General features: G+C 47.1%; 2 protein-coding genes across 2 annotated transcripts; both read right to left on the minus strand.

Moving 5' to 3' along the window:
* Positions 1-5,302: 5,302 nt before the first annotated feature.
* Positions 5,303-7,231, minus strand: SLC39A2 (solute carrier family 39 member 2). The gene is made up of 4 exons (XM_059057461.2): positions 7,047-7,231; positions 6,738-6,868; positions 6,445-6,492; positions 5,303-6,008 (listed from the first exon to the last, which is right to left on the minus strand). The coding sequence occupies exons 1-4, from the start codon at positions 7,159-7,161 to the stop codon at positions 5,376-5,378; spliced, it is 927 nt and encodes a 308-aa protein (XP_058913444.1). The 5' UTR covers positions 7,162-7,231; the 3' UTR covers positions 5,303-5,375.
* A 1,150-nt stretch (positions 7,232-8,381) lies between these two features.
* METTL17 (methyltransferase like 17) lies at positions 8,382-15,310 on the minus strand. Its single transcript, XM_059057410.2, has 14 exons — positions 15,174-15,310; positions 14,869-15,022; positions 14,646-14,780; positions 13,688-13,766; positions 13,370-13,451; positions 12,998-13,071; positions 12,441-12,535; positions 11,968-12,038; positions 11,670-11,777; positions 11,195-11,263; positions 10,452-10,502; positions 9,889-9,981; positions 9,478-9,662; positions 8,382-9,402 (listed from the first exon to the last, which is right to left on the minus strand). The coding sequence occupies exons 1-14, from the start codon at positions 15,252-15,254 to the stop codon at positions 9,297-9,299; spliced, it is 1,383 nt and encodes a 460-aa protein (XP_058913393.1). The 5' UTR covers positions 15,255-15,310; the 3' UTR covers positions 8,382-9,296.
* Positions 15,311-16,602: the final 1,292 nt, after the last annotated feature.

A 16,602-nucleotide genomic window follows, 5' to 3' on the forward strand; every position in this document is an offset into this window, starting at 1 on the left:
CAGAGCACAGGCTCCGGACACGCAGGCTCAGTGGCCATGGCTCACAGGCCCAGCCGCTCCGCGGCATGTGGGATCTTCCCGGACCGGGGCACGAACCCGTGTCCCTTCCATCGGCAGGCAGACTCTCAACCACTGCGCCACCAGGGAAGCCTGGATCAAGTCTAATTTAAATACAGTCGGCCAGGACCAGAAGGGGGCAGTATTAGGTGACCAGCAGAGTTATACAAGTTATAGAGCTAGTTATTGATGGTGAGGGTGTTGGCTAACCACACAGAGGGCAGGCAGCAAGCAGTGCTTAAATGCAACACTAAAGAAAAGAAACAGCATAATTGGAGTCAGTGGACCAACCAGCTCCTAGATAACCATGAGGAAAAGGTAAAAAACTCACAGCCTTGACTGGCAATAGCTGCTGTTGCTCGTTCCGGAAGGGAAGGCAGGTCTTCTCAGTCCATTTGCCTAAAAAGATAACACTGTTAGCAGGGTAATCTTCAGAAGAGGGAGTAAATTACAGTTGTGCCTACATAGGAGACAGCGTGTGTGTGTATCTGTCATGGAGGATGTGTGTGAAATGGGTGGTGACTGTGTGTGTCTCTCTCCTACAGATGCCTCTGCATCTATAAGAAACCCAAGAGTTAGGGAGAGGGAGAGATGCTGTCTGCTGGGAGCAAGGGAGAAGGGCTTTGCTGTCCTTGACTGACCTCTCTACTTCGTTGGTCCTGCACACTCCAGGCTAGCCCATGGGGATTCAGTGCCCCCCTGTGGTTGGCATGGTTCTTCCTAACGTTCCCCAGCTCCCAGGTCCCTTCCTGAGTCCCCCACTGTTCTTTGTGATTCTAGCAGTAGCTATGGCAGGAGGGCCAGATACCATGGTCAGCAGTGGTCTGTGGCTCCTGCCCATTCTCAAGTTCGGAGCTCAGAGGCTCAGAGGAGAGGTGGGGCGACTTCACAGATGTTGAACCGCAAACTACCGCCCTTTTGTCTCGGCTTCAGGCTTAGGACTCTGTTTCTCCCTTCCTCTCATTTCCAAGGAATGTTTCCCTGACTTTAGGAACAGAAGCCCAAGATAGCTAAGCAACGGTGCTATAGAAAGGAGATTAAAACTAGAAGAACACGGTCATGAGAGCCTTGGGTTGTCAGGCTGAAAATTCTGGAACTCATAAAGAGATATTAAAGGGTGATTCTCTAAAGGAACACACAAAGCAGTGAAACTACAGTAGGAGGGACAGATGTTAAGCTTTAAAGAGTACTCCTCTAATAGGGAAAAGTCAAAGTGGGAGACATGACCTTTCTAGAGAGATTTTAGGACTAACTGGAAAGTGAGAGTCTATTCTGACCAGAGGCCAGGGGGGTGGTCAGGGTAAACCATGCCCAGAACAATGTAGTCGGTTACACACTTTCTCCTCACCAACATCAGAATTTTCGGCCAGTTGGATAAATATACAGTAAAAGTAGAATGCTTTCCTCTTTTGACATTCAAAGAGTCTAAAGACAGTAACTCAGAATAAAACTGAAATAAAAAGGAAAGCGTTGACAACTGGCGTCTTTAGATTTAGTCCTTAAGCATCCCCACACACTGGGGGTGGGCATAACCCCTGTCTGCACCCCTTTGGCTTCACCTTTGCTAGTAACCATGGGTTCTTCCTCAGGTCAGCGGGGGGAATGTGAGGGTATCTGGACGGTCGGCACACTCACATGTACCAACCCACTCCAAATCTGGCAGCTGTTTCTTGTACTCTGTCACCCAGAGCCAGGAGCAAGGGACCGTTTCCTCTGGTGAGGGAGGCAAGACATTGGAAAGCTGTCCTTCAGGGGAGGGCGAAGTGGCATGAATTGCCTCCTAAGAATGAGTCTGGAGCTCTTTGGTTTTTGTTCCTGGGTGTATCTTGTTGAGGTGTGTTCTCTAATTGGCCTCCCGCCTGGCTCTGAGGTATTCACAAAACTCTGGTTTCCCTTTGATGCTGTTCCCCGTCTCCCTTTCTTCACAAATTCTTATTTTACAACTGCAATATCCAAACCCAATCCTCAACTTGTAAGCAAAGGAAAGGTGGCAAGCTCCAGGGGGTTGCTTCAGAAAATCATTTATTGGTGCAAAATTGGAAAGCTGGCTCAAAGCGGGAGGGCAATTGGAGGTCTCATTCTTTTGTTTTTGTTTCTGTTTAAATATATAAAAAATAGATGGGGTGGAGAACAAGGGGTGGGGAAGGGACACAGGAGTTGAGAAGACTTGAAAACGGATTCACATAAACTCTCTTGTGACTATTCCAACTAGCTTCTCCTCTTATCTACTTTCCTAACCTGTATATCTTCGCTCCTATCTTTATCTTTCAACTCTCATGATTCTAATTTTCTTCAGTTACAACCTATCTCTCAAGGCTGAGAGAATCAAGGTTCACTCCTGAATCTGGCTTCTAGTCACCATGCCCCAGCTAACTCAGCTGTCCCTCCTGTCCTATGGTTCTCATGCCTGTTCTTATTCCATTCTTCCTCATTTCCAGCTCATTCAGAAATCATGTTCATCTTCTGCTCCCTTAGAGCCCTCTCTGGCTCCTTGCTGGAGATTCAGAGCTTTGAAAATGATCAAGATTGTTCCTTTTCCTGATCCCAGTGTTCTCTCTCTGCAGCATTCCCTAGCTCTATTCTAGCTCTCGATATAATATGGTTCAAACTAAAGATGGTTCCAGGCCTGGTTGGTAAGGATCTTGGGAAAGGAAAAGGAAATGGTCATTCGAAGGATGGCTGAAAGCAGAGGAGGCTAAAGGGGAATCTAAAGTCTTCTGGGATGGGAGGGGGCAAAAAAATGCATGACCCACCCATGCTTGAAATCTCCAGCCTCTGCTCATTGACCTCAAATGCTGATAGCATCAGTGACCCAGAAATATGTGAAGAGCCTCGGAATCTAATGTGCTTCTCCTCAAGCCTCCTTTCTATAGCCATACAAATCCTCTGTACCAGAATTAGCTCTCTAACTTCCATATAATCATGTCCCTTCCAATTTCTCCTTCCAAAGTCTGGGCAAGATCACTGGAGTTGAAAGCAGCAGAGAATCAATGGTGTGTGGGACGTCTTCTGTTTGCCTCTCCAGACTTCTTTAGGACCTGAACCTCACAAGGCTGACCTGTCTGCAGTGCACCAACAGACATTTTCGTCCTAGGCTTCTTTGGTTTGGCTTTTTTCGTTCTTGGTTTGGGTATGGCCAACAGGAGACATTGGCAGTAAGTCAAAGAGTAGAAGGAGAGTGAGGGTATTCCTCTGGCTTCCTCCTGGTCAAGTCCGTGCAGGTTGGTTGCATCCCTGTACCAAGGCCACACCTCTTACTGGATGGCCCTCTAGTTTCTGGTAACTGCTCCCTCTGTTCAGCCTAGGTAACAGCATTGTTATTATTCAGCCCCAGGGAATTACACCATCCCTTGTTGCTCTGTCTAAACCCTGCCCACACCTTTCTATATACTCCCTTTATTAAACTTGCCTCACTTATCCAATGTGTTCTCTGCTTTCTTATGAGACCCTAATGAAGAAGATGGGGAGGGAAAGGTAAGGAAGAAGAGAATCTACATCTTGAGCTTTTCTTAGAATCACAGAAACACAGGTTTGAATCCCAGCTAGCTATCAAGTTATTTCACTTTTCTAAATGCACTTCCCTAGACTTAACATAGGGATAAGATCTACCTGGCAGGGTTGGGAAGGGGAGGTAATGTATGTGAAAGCAATAGCACAGTGCCAGGTGCTCAATGTAGAAAATCTATTATTACTACCTGTGAGTGTATTCCATGTTGAGAGCATTTAATACTGAAGGGAAAATGGAATAGGCTGGTGCTTCAGGGAAATTATTTCCCATGTCAGACTTTTTTTTTTGGTACACGGGCCTCTCACTGCTGCGGCCTCTCCTGTCGTGGAGCACAGGCTCCGGACGCACAGGCTCAGTGGCCATGGCTCACGGGCCCAGCCGCTCTGTGGCATGTGGGATCTTCCCGGACCGGGGCACGAACCCATGTCCCCTCCATCGGCAGGCAGACACTCAACCACTGCGCCACCAGGGAAGCCCAATGTCAGACATTTTTATTTAGCTTTGCCTGAAGCTTGCCTTCTCACTGATCCCTGTGTATGTAAGCTGGGCTGGTGAGGAGGTTTGTGTATCTTAATTCATGGGGAGGGGAATGGGATGGACAGAGGACAGATTGAGACAAGAATGAAACTCAGGAGACCTTGTCCATGTTAAGGCCACTTGGGCTTCCACACTGAAAATATGAGAAGGGGCAAAGTGGTAAGCTGTTGAGCTCACAGGGCACACCTTCTCTTTCCCAGTTTCTCCACTAAGTCTGATATATTCCTCCATCTCGTGTGTCAGGGGCTGGGCAACAGCCATCCTGCTCCTCCTCAGTTGCATATAATGTATATGTCCTTAGCAGCTTTTAAGAGAAGCAACACACTGCAGGAGTTACTCAAACTGAAAGGCAAATTGTCTAGCAGGGAGGGGCTGGAGCCCTAGCGGCAGGTCAGGCATGCAGAAGGAAAACCGCTAAGTCGTGGCAGAGCCAAGTAATCACCCCAGGCATTTCTCTGGTGCCTTTCTCCCTCTCCAAACACACTGCTTCTTAATCCCTCAGCACAAGGCAGCTGGAGGGAGACAGAGACTCAAAGAAGAGCAAGAGTGGCCCTGTAGCCACACAGGGCTCAGTGTGAAACATAGGAACCAGATGGAAATAGGCTCCACTTAGCCTTATCTCAAGAGTCTGTTGGACACTTTGTGGGAGGCTGATAATAGGCACTGGGAGTGGGGTGGGTATGGTTAGCATAGGAAAAAAATCTAGATCCCTGTGGTTTCTGTTTTTTAACCTCTTCTCTCTAAATGCTGGGAACTCTGGCTCAGTTTCTCAACACCTGTGCATAAGGTGGTAGCAGGTTGTCGGAATTTCAGCAATGCTTCCATGTCTCGAGAGGCATGGTCTGCAACTAACAGGATGGTTGGGGGCCCAACTGCAGAAAATAAGACTGCATCCCACACTCACCCTTCTCGCTCTCCACTCTACCACCTCCTGTACCAGGTACCTCCTAGGCAATCTGGATAAATGAAGTATAGCATGGCTGAAGGGGAAGGATAAAATGGACATTTTATTACACACAGTAGGATAAATGGGACAAGAGTCAAATCTGGAGTGATGGTCTTTATATCAGTCCTCCAATTTATAGGCACTCAACTGAAACATCCTTTTCTCAGTCCTGCATGAGAAATGGCATCTCGGTCCAGGTTATGGAATGATGCCTAGTGAATGTCACTTTGTCTCAGTGAAGAAGTGTCAGAGGGCTAAGGTCATTTGGGAGGCATCTCTTGGGGGTAGGGAGGTCATCTTAGATCCATCAGAAAAGTCAGGAATCTCTCAGGCCCACAAGGCAATAAAGGCCATGAAAGCAAAACCGGCAGCTACACAGCCCCACTTGGCCAGAGGGGCTTCAGGACCTGTGAGCTCCCGGGGCAGAATTTCCAGAAAGGTGACATACAGGAAGGTGCCAGCTGCCATGCCTTCTAATACAGCCTGGGCCAAGCCTTGACCCCCTTCAGAGACTCCCTGAGGCACAGCCAGCCCTACGGCTAGGCCCAGGGGGGACATGAGAGCTAATGACAGTATGGAGAGCATGGCCCAACGTGATCCAGTGCCTACCTGCACCAGCCGCAGTCCTACCCCAAACACTACGAGCCCCTTGTGAGCCAGGATGGCAAGACAGAGCTGCACGGTAGCTGCAACTGTTGGCTGCAGTCCCACAGCTAGACCTTCAAACACGGAGTGAAAGGAGAGTGAGAGCAGGAGGACGAGGGCTCGCAGGGGACCTCGTGATGGTGAGGGTAGAGGTCCATGGCTATGCGGTTCAAGGACATTGGCCATACCCCATTCTTGCTCCTGCACTTTTGATCTTCCAGCAGCCCCAGGACAGCACTGCAATGCCAGTGACTCCAAAAGGAAGACAAAGAAGAAGCCCAGGGAGATGATGAGCTCTCCATAGGGATACTCCATCTAGGAACAGAAAGAGGGGTTGTGAGATGGGAAAGGAAGGTTAGAAATTGCACTGGATGGACATGGGACTGGGAGGCTGAAGAGAATGGGAAGTGTGGTAACAGAACAAAAAAAAGGGAAATGAAGCCAAGAGTAGACATGGACATTCGACAACAAGAATACCAGAGGAACTAAGGGAAACAATATCAATAGGTTTAAAAATATGGGAAAATGATATGAAGCATATCAAAGGGTCCAGAGAAAGAATGGAAGACTAAACAAGAGTTCTTTCTGGGCTTTCATAAGCCCAGATGGATTGGGTGGCTCCTCTTTTCCTCCACAATGCCAGAAGGAATTCCTGGAATTCCACACATAAATCCTCTCAAAAAGGTCTGGGCATGAAAGACATCTCTGGTTCTCCTTACTCTCCAGGTAGGGGCTGGTGGGAGATACTTACATAAGCTGAATCAGCACCATCAGAATTCCCCTCACTGTTTGTGCTGTTCTAGGGAGAAAAAAAGCACAAATTAGACGAGGGAAAGAGCAGCTCAGCTTCCTGTCCTGTGCCTTCGGCTCCATCACTTTCCTTAAAGGCCAATCTGACCTGTTTCCATCATTCCGTGCAAGAGCTGTCACCTTCCCTGTTGTTCCTCCTGTGTCCTTGGCTTCATTACTTTCCCCCTTTCTACTCCTGGTTCTGTTCATCATTCTGGCCTCACAGCCCTGCAGCTCAGCAACTCTGCTGCTCACCTGTATCACCAACTTCTGGATCTCTGATTCAATTCCCTCCAAGGCTTCAGCAGTCATGTGCATGAACCCCGCTCCCAGGAAAATGCCAGCAGAAGTGCAGCTCAGGAGGCTGAGGACCCGGCGGTGACGACCTAATAAAAAGCAGGAGTTACAATCCAGCTGGCAAAGAGGAGACAGACAACGATGACTAAGGAGCCACAGGCAGCACCCCATGTCCCAAGCTTGGGGAATCAGAGCAAGATATCAGGATAGGGTGACAAGGCTAAGTCAGACTTAGGTTATGGGGACAAAGACGTGGTCAGGCTGTACCTGTGGCTGTAGCAGTCTGGAACCATTTGAAGCAGATGGGGAAAAGGCCACAGACCAGAGTGAGAAGCAGCAGGGAAAACAGGCAGCCAATTTTTACTCCTAGTAGTGGCTCCATCCTTAAGGTACAGGGTAAGTAGAGGCCGCAGAGTAACAAATGCAGTTACAATCTTTGCAGCAGGAGTGGTGTCTCAGGTGGTCAAAGCTGGAGCGTCCACTCTTCTGAGTTTCAGAAGGCTATTGGGTCTTCTTTCTGGTCTGTGTGGCCTCTTCTTGCGCAGCCAGCCTTGCATAGAAAACTTGCCCGGCCCCAGCTTCCCGTCCTTCCCCTACAAGGAGGCCCCTCCCCTGGCTGACGCCTTCCTGAATTTAGAAATCAGAAACTTCAGACTCCCTGCCAGGCACAGCCTGGTGCTGTGTCTTCTTTTCAATGCTCTGACTAACCCAAGGGCTGTGGAGTCTTAGTTCTAGTCTGGGGCTGTTCTAATCCAAAACGGGAGTCTCTGGTAGCTCTCCCCAGCTGTTTTGTGTTGGGGACAATCTGGTCCTGCATCACTCAAGACATTTGATCTAAGCCTTCCACACCCTCTCTACCCCACCTAAAGTCTTATAGGTTGCTATGCTGATACCTGAACTGCATCCTTTCAGAGGGGATTTGGGGCCACTTGGGGTAAGGAGGGCTTGGGAAGTGGAGCTGCCACCACTCTGTGGGAACTAGCAGAGGGGGGACTCCTCTATCTTGTAACCCCAGAAAAATAGCTCCAGGCATGCAAATGTCTACAAGGAAGATTGCTAGTACTACAACATCAATACTGTTATAACTTTTGACTATGCCTGTTTCCTGATATAAATTATAGAAGAGGGACTGAGAGTTTTAAGACAAAGAAAGTTGCTCTAGCTCTGAAACAGCAAGGCCTAAGGGAAAACTGAAGGCTCCTGCCTGGATATATGAGGGTGGAGACAGATTCAGGCCTGAGGGGAATCAACTCTTGAGAGAAATGTATGAAGTGAACTCTGAGGGAGCTGAGAAAGCTGAAAGGGAAGGAGGGAGAAAAAAATAGAAGCCAAGCAGCTGCTGATTCTCCTATTCAGGTGGCCTAACAACCCTGAGACCTGTTGAGCCAGTTCTCAGGGAGCTGGGGATGGCTTTCCCCACTACTCCAGATTACCTCCAGGACTCCCTGGGAAGTCCTGGAATCTGGTGGAAGCAGCAGGATTCTTCCAGAACAGGGTGAGCTGGAGATTTGTGTGGGAAGCACTGAAAATCTGAGGATTCTCTTCATTCTAGGATAGGCCCTGACAACAGACTTCTATACCTTTTAAGAATCACAAGATCCATTTCCATTCTTTGAAAACTTTTAATTATTATTAAAACCTAAGCGAACACAGCTATATGGGGGTACTGTTGCTGAAACTCAGCCTCTGTTCACCGGTGCTGAACAGAGACGCAGACAGAGTTTTCGGTGAAGTATAAAAGAGTAGCTTTTATTGTTTTGCCAGGCAAAGGAGGCCACAGCAGGCTAATGCCCTAAAGACTGTGCCCTCCCTTAAGAGGGAACAGCAAGGGGTCTTATAGTTTGGAAGTGGAAAATAGGGCCATAAATAAGGATCAGGGGCTTCCCTGGTGGCGCAGTGGTTGAGAGTCCGCCTGCCGATACAGGGGACACGGGTTCGTGCCCTGGTCTGGGAAGATCCCATGTGCCGCGGAGTGGCTGGGCCCATGAGCCATGGTCGCTGAGCCTGCGCGTCCGGAGCCTGTGCTCCGCAACGGGAGGGGCCACAGCAGTGAGAGGCCCATGTACCGCAAAAAAACAAAAACAAAAACAACAAAAAATAAAGATCAGGGTAGATGCAAGCTTGCATTCTTCACTTCTGGAAAATTTCAAAGCTCGTGTTAGGTGCTCTCCGGACTGGTTCTGGTGGTCCTTGAGACTATCACACGGTGACCTTCTTTCTGGAATGAACAATGCTCACAAGGGAAGGGAGTGTTAGGGAGTGTTTCCCTGGAGGAGTAAACACCAGGTGCATAGTACAATTCTAGCTAGAAGGCAATCATTTGCAAAGTGCAATTAAACAAGAAAGAAAAGCATCTATGAGAGGATGGCCGAGTGAGCTAAAAGAATAAGGCCTACTATAATGGAGGCTATTTTAACTAGTTTTTTGCTGTAAAAGTACCAGCACTCCCATCCTGCATACCAGGTAGCTTCAGCCTTGGCAGTCATGATAGAAGAAAACACATGTTACACATCCTTGTCATCTCTCAGGGGGATCTTGAGCAGGTGATGGAGGAAGCTCAGATGGTGTGATCACAGGCAAACGATCTCCCCAGGAGCTGACACGGGCACAGCGATACAAATCCCTATATAAAACAGAGGGTCAATGTGGGCTGCAGGTTCTTGCTACCTTCCACTAATTTTGGTCATACGCTCTATACCTGCCATGTCTGCGGGCTGTGATCACAGCATGCTGCATATGCCCATCTGGACAGCACAGGTGACAATGCACATGGCGTGGCCGTTTAAGAACAGGCTGAGTGATTCGGGGCCAGCGATTAGCCTCCTCCGGAGACCCTCGGGCAAGGATTACCATCGAGAACTTTTCCTCCTTTGGTTTCTTGTTCTAAGATATGGATATAGAGATGGCTTAGAGGGTAAAAGACAAGGGGAAAAAAAAATTTTGAACCCCATTCATGCAGCCCTTTTCATATTCTATAAGTCATGCACATTCAGGGCCTAAAATTCCCAAGCTATTCTCTGAATTTTCCAAATCCTCCCGCCTCTGAGTCATTTTCACTGTGCTCTCCCAGGCGACTTTCTCCCTACCACACTATTCCCAGAGTACATACCCAGCTGAAGGGGATGGGATGGTAGGCCTGGGAAAAGCTACAGGCCAGGGGCTTAGAGGCTGTCAACTGGGGACAGGGAAGTTCATGGGGACACTGTGAACACAAACAAAACACATGAGGTAAGACAAAAGAACAGATCATAAAACCGAAAAACTAAGAGTGAGAGTCAAGAAGGGCTAGGGATAAGGAAGCACAGGAGCAGAGGGTAGGAAAGCCAGAGGAATCACTAAGAAAGAAGCTGGGGCTTCCCTGGTGGCGCAGTGGTTGAGAGTCCGCCTGCCGATGCAGGGGACATGGGTTCGTGCCCTGGTCTGGGAAGATCCCATATGCGCTGGAGCGGCTGCGCCTGTGGGCCATCGCCGCCGGGACTGCGCATCCGGAGCCTGTGCTCGGTGACAGTGAGAGGACCGCGTATCGCAAAAAAAAAAAAAAAAAAAAAAAAAAGAAAGAAGCTGGATAGGGACACAAAGTAGTGGAGGTGGCTTGGCTTTACTCTCTTACATTTCCTGGCCACAGCTGAGTTCAGATCTTTGTGTGCTGGGAAAGGGCAAAGTAATACTCACCGGGGCAAAGACAAAACCAGGTCGAGGGTCCAAAGATGACTTATCTTTTCCCTGAAATCAAAGGAAATCCAAAAAATCAGCTTGGGTCTGAGGGGTCCATTCTCATAACTCAATCTCTGCACTCAGTAAATTGAGGACACCTCTAACATTCAATTCTGGTAATTATTAACTATGTTCTTTGAATTAAGCTGGCTGCTTCTTTAATACTCCAAACAAAGAACTTTCTCTTTGCAGCAGGAGAAAGGCAGAAACTTGGCACATAGTATGGTGCTCTCCCTTGTCAGCAACCTCCACTCTCAAAAAGATCCTACTCTAAAACAATTAAATTTATGATTATACACTGGCTCATACTGTCCCAGAGATAAGGTTCTTGGCTCAGATATGCCTTGGATCAGGGGTCGGCAAACATGTTTTTTTTAAAAGGCCCAGAGAGTAAGCAAAATCTGTTTCTTTCCTAACTTTTCAACTGCTGTTTGTACTGTGAAAACAGCCATAGACAACACACATAGAGCCACAGACACACAAACAAGCACAGCTCATATAAAAACAGGTGGCAGGCTGGATCTGACCCACAGGCCTAAGTTTGCCAACCACTACCCTATATCATAATGACTTCATATGCCTACTATCTTGAGAGTCATCCTCACTGTTGTATGAGAGTCACTTCACTTTTCACAGGCATCCCAGTAACTGATGAGAATAGGTGGGGTATGGAGGGTAAGGTGAAAAAAGAAGAACCTTACGTTAAGGACCAGGTCCCTGGCGTCCATGAGAAGGGAGTGCCCAGCTTTTGTTCCATTCTCCACCAATATCTGATTACAAAAGGGGAAAATAAGAAGCCCCGAATTACATGAAAACATAAATGTCAGTAGCTCTGTAAGAACATTCCCAGATGGAATAGGGATCCTAAAAGAAATGGGCATTATATATAAGATATGGATGGAGACCCTAAAAGAGAGACAAAGGGATCTATGTAAGAGAAAAATGGTCAAGAATGAAGACAGGGCTTCCCTGGTGGCACAGTGGTTGAAAGTCTGCCTGCCGATGCGGGGCACACGGGTTCGTGCCCCGGTCCGGGAAGATCCCACATGCCACGGAGCGGATGGGCCCGTGAACCGTGGCCGCTGAGCCTGTGCTCCACAACGGGAGAGGCCACAACAGTGAGAGGCCCACGTACTGCAAAAAAAAAAAAAAAGGGAAAAAGGGGTTTCTACTTACCAGAAAATGACCTGTCTTACGCCACAAGGTTTGGACTACGTCAGTGCGGTTGGCCTTGCTGGGCAGTTCACTGAGAGAAAAGGCTGATACCACCACATCAAATTGTACCTGGTGCACAGGACAAGAAACATGACAGACCTGACATCTCCCTCTTCTAAAAGTACAACAAAAGTCTATCCCACTAAATTTCTTCTGCTTTCTTTTATTTTCTAACATTTAATGCTAGGTTGCAAAGCCAAGGTCACAGTTTTCCATGTGCATACTCCACATTTAGCATACTTTAAACATCGCCACTTGCCTTGGGTGATACAGGTAGAAACTGTCTGAAAAAGACACCCGGCACATAAGGCATCCCAGATCCTGAACCACCTGTAGAGGAAAGTAGAGATGTGGCAACTATGAGTGTACAGGTGTAAACTGAAGTAACATTCTGATAAGAAACATGGCCCCGAGAACAAAGAAAAATGCTGGCTGAGGGTGAGATGCAATAGAGTAAGCAACTATAAAAAAGGGCAGGGAGAATACTGGGTCACCTGTTCTGTTATTCTTATCCTACCCACTAACAGTCCAACAAAGGCCTCCAGCATCTTCTGCTGGACTAACGCATTGGAAGATCAGACTCATTTTTAACTTTTAGCCCTCTCCTCTACTCCCCAATAAAAGACCCTCTCTTAAAAAAAAAAAAAAAAAAAAAAAAAAAGACCCTCTCTTGTACTCCTTTGCTTTTTTAACTCAACTTTGGAAAAGCCCTTCCTTATACTTTGTCCTCACCTTTCAGTAGCTTTTCTGCCAATTCCAACATGGCTGCTGAGCTGTCCACGCACATATATTCACGTAGGCTCTGGCCCCAAGTACTATGAGCAGCCCTAAAATGGCAAAAAATAAATCGCCAGCTATCATGACAGAGTCATCCCTACAAGAGACCCCTCTGTTCCCAACCCACCCTTGGAGAAACAGAGTGCTATGTTAAAATAGTTGGAAAAACTAATAGTGTTATTTTCTTATTTCATTTACAACTCCTTAAAAAAAGGCAGACTCAAACACTATTTGTGCACAAAAAAATCTTGATGATATGTAAAACCTCCACCCTAGACTAAATTTCTTTCCTTTTTTATCCTTCTATTCATGGATCTTTTTTTCACTTGACATTTCTTTATGTTCTGGCCCTAATCCATATACCTTCTCATGCCTTGTCTGATCTGAGGGAAGAAACATTCCAGTCCCCAACTTTCCTATTCTCCCTCTGGTTCTCCAGTCTCTTGATATTGACGTGGTGTAAGCATGGCTCTCTACAGCTAGAACTGACAGAGAAAGAGAAACATACTCACCAGGTGACAGAGCCAGTACCTGAGCCAAAGTCCATCAAGGTTTGTGGCTGGAACTCTGGAAGTCGAGCTTGGATCTAAAGAAATATACAACACCCCACAGTGGGGAAAGTAGACGCTTGGTAAACATGAATTAGGGGACCACAACAGAGAAAATGAGATATGAATGCCTTTTAAGATTCAATGTAAATGCTTTATAGAATAGAAAGCTCTTAAAACAGTGCTTCTAAACCTTTCTTGGGTCAAAAATTCCTTTCAGAAGAGAGAGAACCTCCTAAAAAAAAAAAAATGCACATGCAACGTCCCAAGTATCCTACCCCAGAAGACTATGTTACGAATAAGGGAACTGATGGTAGGAAATTGAGCGAATTTCACCTCATGGAATGCCCTGGAGACTGCTGCAAAGCCACCATCCAGTCTTGCTGCCATATACACCAGGCTCAGTCCCTCATTGTAGCTGCCAGAAAAACCAGAGAGTCATACCATTGGGAAATAACCTCTATCCTGCAGCTACCCTCTAGACTTTTAGGAAATGAAATCTTTGGAAAGGGCTCTTCCAGATCAACACTTTCACTTCTCAACACAGAAGAGTCCTAGGGAGGCTTACAAGCCAGGTCACTTTTTCAAACACACAACTGTGTAACTGTGCTTCCCCAAGTCTCCTTCTTCTGCAGCCCTTCTAGTCTCCCTTACCTCAACTCTTGCCAATGATAGGTAGTTCTACGCAGAGCATGCAGCACTTCTCCACAAAGTTTTTCCATCTGACATGAGTCTGGGGTGAGAACAAGGACTGGAAGTGAGGACCTAGGAAGAATAGGGCTCAGATACAATATCTGAATAGACTGCCTGCCCATTCATCCCCAATTCCCACGTGGGAAAAGCCTCAAAGCTTAAGAAATAAGTCAAACCTACAGAAAAGTTTCAGGTAAGAATAACAATGACCACCACCAAAGTGTATCAGATAGTATATTTCCTCTAACAGCAGTTTATTCAACTCAACCAACTCTATCCCTCAGGTTTGTTCTATATTAAAACGAGGTGTAACAAAAATTTAAAGGCTAGGATAAACACAGTATTTTGTGGATTTCTTCACCTCCCCAAAACTTAATATTGTGACATCTCCAATGCTCCTATACGGAGGAAAGGGGCTTGAAAAACTAAAGTCTCATGACTGTGTTTCGTTCAATACTATCTTATCTACCGAGCACCTACTATGAACCAGATACTATGAGAAGTTCAGAGAATACAAGATGAATAAAAGGCACGTCTCTTAATAAGAGACAACTCAGAACCATAAAAATAACCTGATAAATTATTCTCCTTTCCCTGTAGTGGGTTTTAGTACTGGACACGAACTTTATTTTACTTGAACAAAAACTTAGATGGTCTTAATCCAGTGGACTTGGAGGACAAAACCAAAGATCTAAGGTTCGACAGGATACTGAAGCACTCACTGACTTTTACTCAAGCCCCAAGCGCAATCTCTGAAATAATCTGTCTTCTCTTAGTAAGGCATCATTGTAATAACTGCTCTCGCCAGAAAGTCAAATAAGAAATTGCACTATCTATTTAAGAGACTGCGAAATTATTTCTTGCTCTTCATTTCCCTCTGCTTTTTCAATTTGGCCTACTCTTTATTCTTAAGCCCTACCTGCGTTTTCCATGAATTTTTTCTCAAGATGGACAGCCCGTCTTTGCAACTCCTCTGGCTCTACAGGTAAATGCCGACTCCAGAGATAATTGGTCAGTGCTTGCACCTGCTTCTCCATATTGGGTATCGAGCTCTCTAAGGACCAAAGATGAAAAGTGGAATCACTTGCACGCAGGCCCAGTTTCTGCTTCTTCTTGAGCCTCCATTTCCCCCCGTTACTCACCCAGCAGCAGTAACTGCGTGGCGTCAACCAATACTTTCGGCACCTGCACGCACGACAGCTGCAGGATGCCGGGGTGCCGGCGATGGGGCCTCTTCCCTAGGAAATCAGACTTGTTATCCACCTGGGATACGCCGGGCACGAGGGCAGCGAGCGCCTGCAGGCCGGGAAAGAAAAGCTGATTGGGGGGCAGAAAGCATGGCTGCGGACGCTGGCTAAGGGAGGGGCGGCCGAGAGCGCTCTTCCTCGGAGCGGAGCTGTTTCTGAGGCCCACAGCCTCTTCGACAGCAGGGAAAGTAAGCACTCACTCGGTACTGGGGAGCTATTCCAAGGCGGCGGCGCCATCTGCCTAACGTAAGCAGATACGCCGGTCCTATAGCGGTCGCCATGGAGCCAGAGGTGAACCGGAACCAGAAATTTAGGTGCAGTGACCCTCTCACTCGCCGCGGCGAACATCCTCCGCGGAACGTCGGCACGGGGCAGAATCAGCCAATGAGGAGAACGAGTGCTTGCTAGTAGCCAATAAGCAATCTATATGTAAATCTCTTTGAAGATAGTACGTGCGCCTCAGTTCCGACGTAGCGAGCCGGAAGCGAGGTGGCCTCGACTCTGTGTTGGGATTTGTTTCCGCCTCCAGAATCGAGAGGGCGGGAGGAGCTAGGGGCGGGCCCTGTGTCGCGGTCTCTAGAAACGCATCAGAGACAGGCAGAGTTTCTGTTTGTATTAACTATCTGTGTTCTTTTGCTTCTCTTCTGGAGGACGCTGAAGTCTTGGGATTTTTACCTCCTGTGTGAAACGGAGAGAATGCAGTATCGGAAAGGTGAAATAAGGAAAGCCAGATTTAGGCGTCCGAATTTAACAGAATAATAGGTAATACTAGATTTAATGTTTTTTGCATGTTAGTTTCTCTTAATATTAAGCCAGTACTCTTAGATAAATAGCCATCACGAGAACATTATGTGTCAGATAGTGTGGCAAGCACTTTTATATGGTACTACCGCAATTAGTCCCCACAATTCTATAGGGTAGGTTACTTTAACCCCATTTTGCACCCAAGGAAAGTGAGTGTTCAGGTGGCTGTTACACGCCCAAGATCACAGAGCTTGTTAGGTGAAAACAAGATTTAAACCTCGGCAGTCTAAGTCTGATCGTCACCTTTAAACATATGCTGTACTGCATAATGGTACTTAGAATGCAAGTTACCAAGTGCCAACTACAAATTGGCACTTGCCATCTACCTCTACAAGGATTAAATCATGAGCTGCTGCAGCTGCTGAACCTTAACACTCTGAAAGGAGTTCAGGGTGGAGATCAAGAATGAGGCACTCTGTGCTCTGGGAAGAACCGGCGGAGAAGACCTTCAGAGAGTTAGATATTTTCAGGAGATGATTTTTATGAGCCCAATTCTTGCATCTCCGCATATCTAGAGAAGCACTAAAATCTTTCTTGGTGAAGTCTGCTCCTCATGACTAGCAGTGACCTTAACAAGAGTAGCAGCAACCTTCTGCAAAAACGTGTGCTTGGGACCTCCCTGGCGGTCCAGTTGTTAAGACTCTGCGCCTCCACTTCAGGTGACACGGGTTTGATCCCTGGTTGGGGAACTAAGATCCCACATGCCGTGTGGCTTGGGCAAGTAAATAAATTTTTTAAAATGTGTGCTTGATTGCAGGTATCCCCCGCACCCCTCACCAAAATCACATATATACTGGCCTAACCCCCTGCCTCTTTGAAGCAGAG

The sequence above is a fragment of the Kogia breviceps genome, chromosome 3 (genome assembly GCF_026419965.1).
Source record: "Kogia breviceps isolate mKogBre1 chromosome 3, mKogBre1 haplotype 1, whole genome shotgun sequence".
NCBI lineage: Eukaryota > Metazoa > Chordata > Mammalia > Artiodactyla > Physeteridae > Kogia > Kogia breviceps.

Bases quoted from the DNA above. Each gene is read 5' to 3' on its own strand.
- SLC39A2 (XM_059057461.2), bottom strand. From the start codon at position 7,161: ATGGAGCCACTACTAGGAGTAAAAATTGGCTGCCTGTTTTCCCTGCTG. The intron at 6,493-6,737 runs GTGAGCAGCAGA...TTTTCTCCCTAG, and splicing joins TCCAGAAGTTGGTGATACAG to AACAGCACAAACAGTGAGGG. The intron at 6,009-6,444 runs GTAAGTATCTCC...TTCTGTTCCTAG, and splicing joins ATGGTGCTGATTCAGCTTAT to ATGGAGTATCCCTATGGAGA.
- METTL17 (XM_059057410.2), bottom strand. From the start codon at position 15,254: ATGGCGACCGCTATAGGACCGGCGTATCTGCTTACGTTAGGCAGATGG. The intron at 12,536-12,997 runs GTGAGTATGTTT...TTGCCATTTTAG, and splicing joins GGTACTGGCTCTGTCACCTG to GGCTGCTCATAGTACTTGGG. The intron at 9,403-9,477 runs GTATAGAGCGTA...TGTTTTATATAG, and splicing joins ACAGCCCGCAGACATGGCAG to GGATTTGTATCGCTGTGCCC.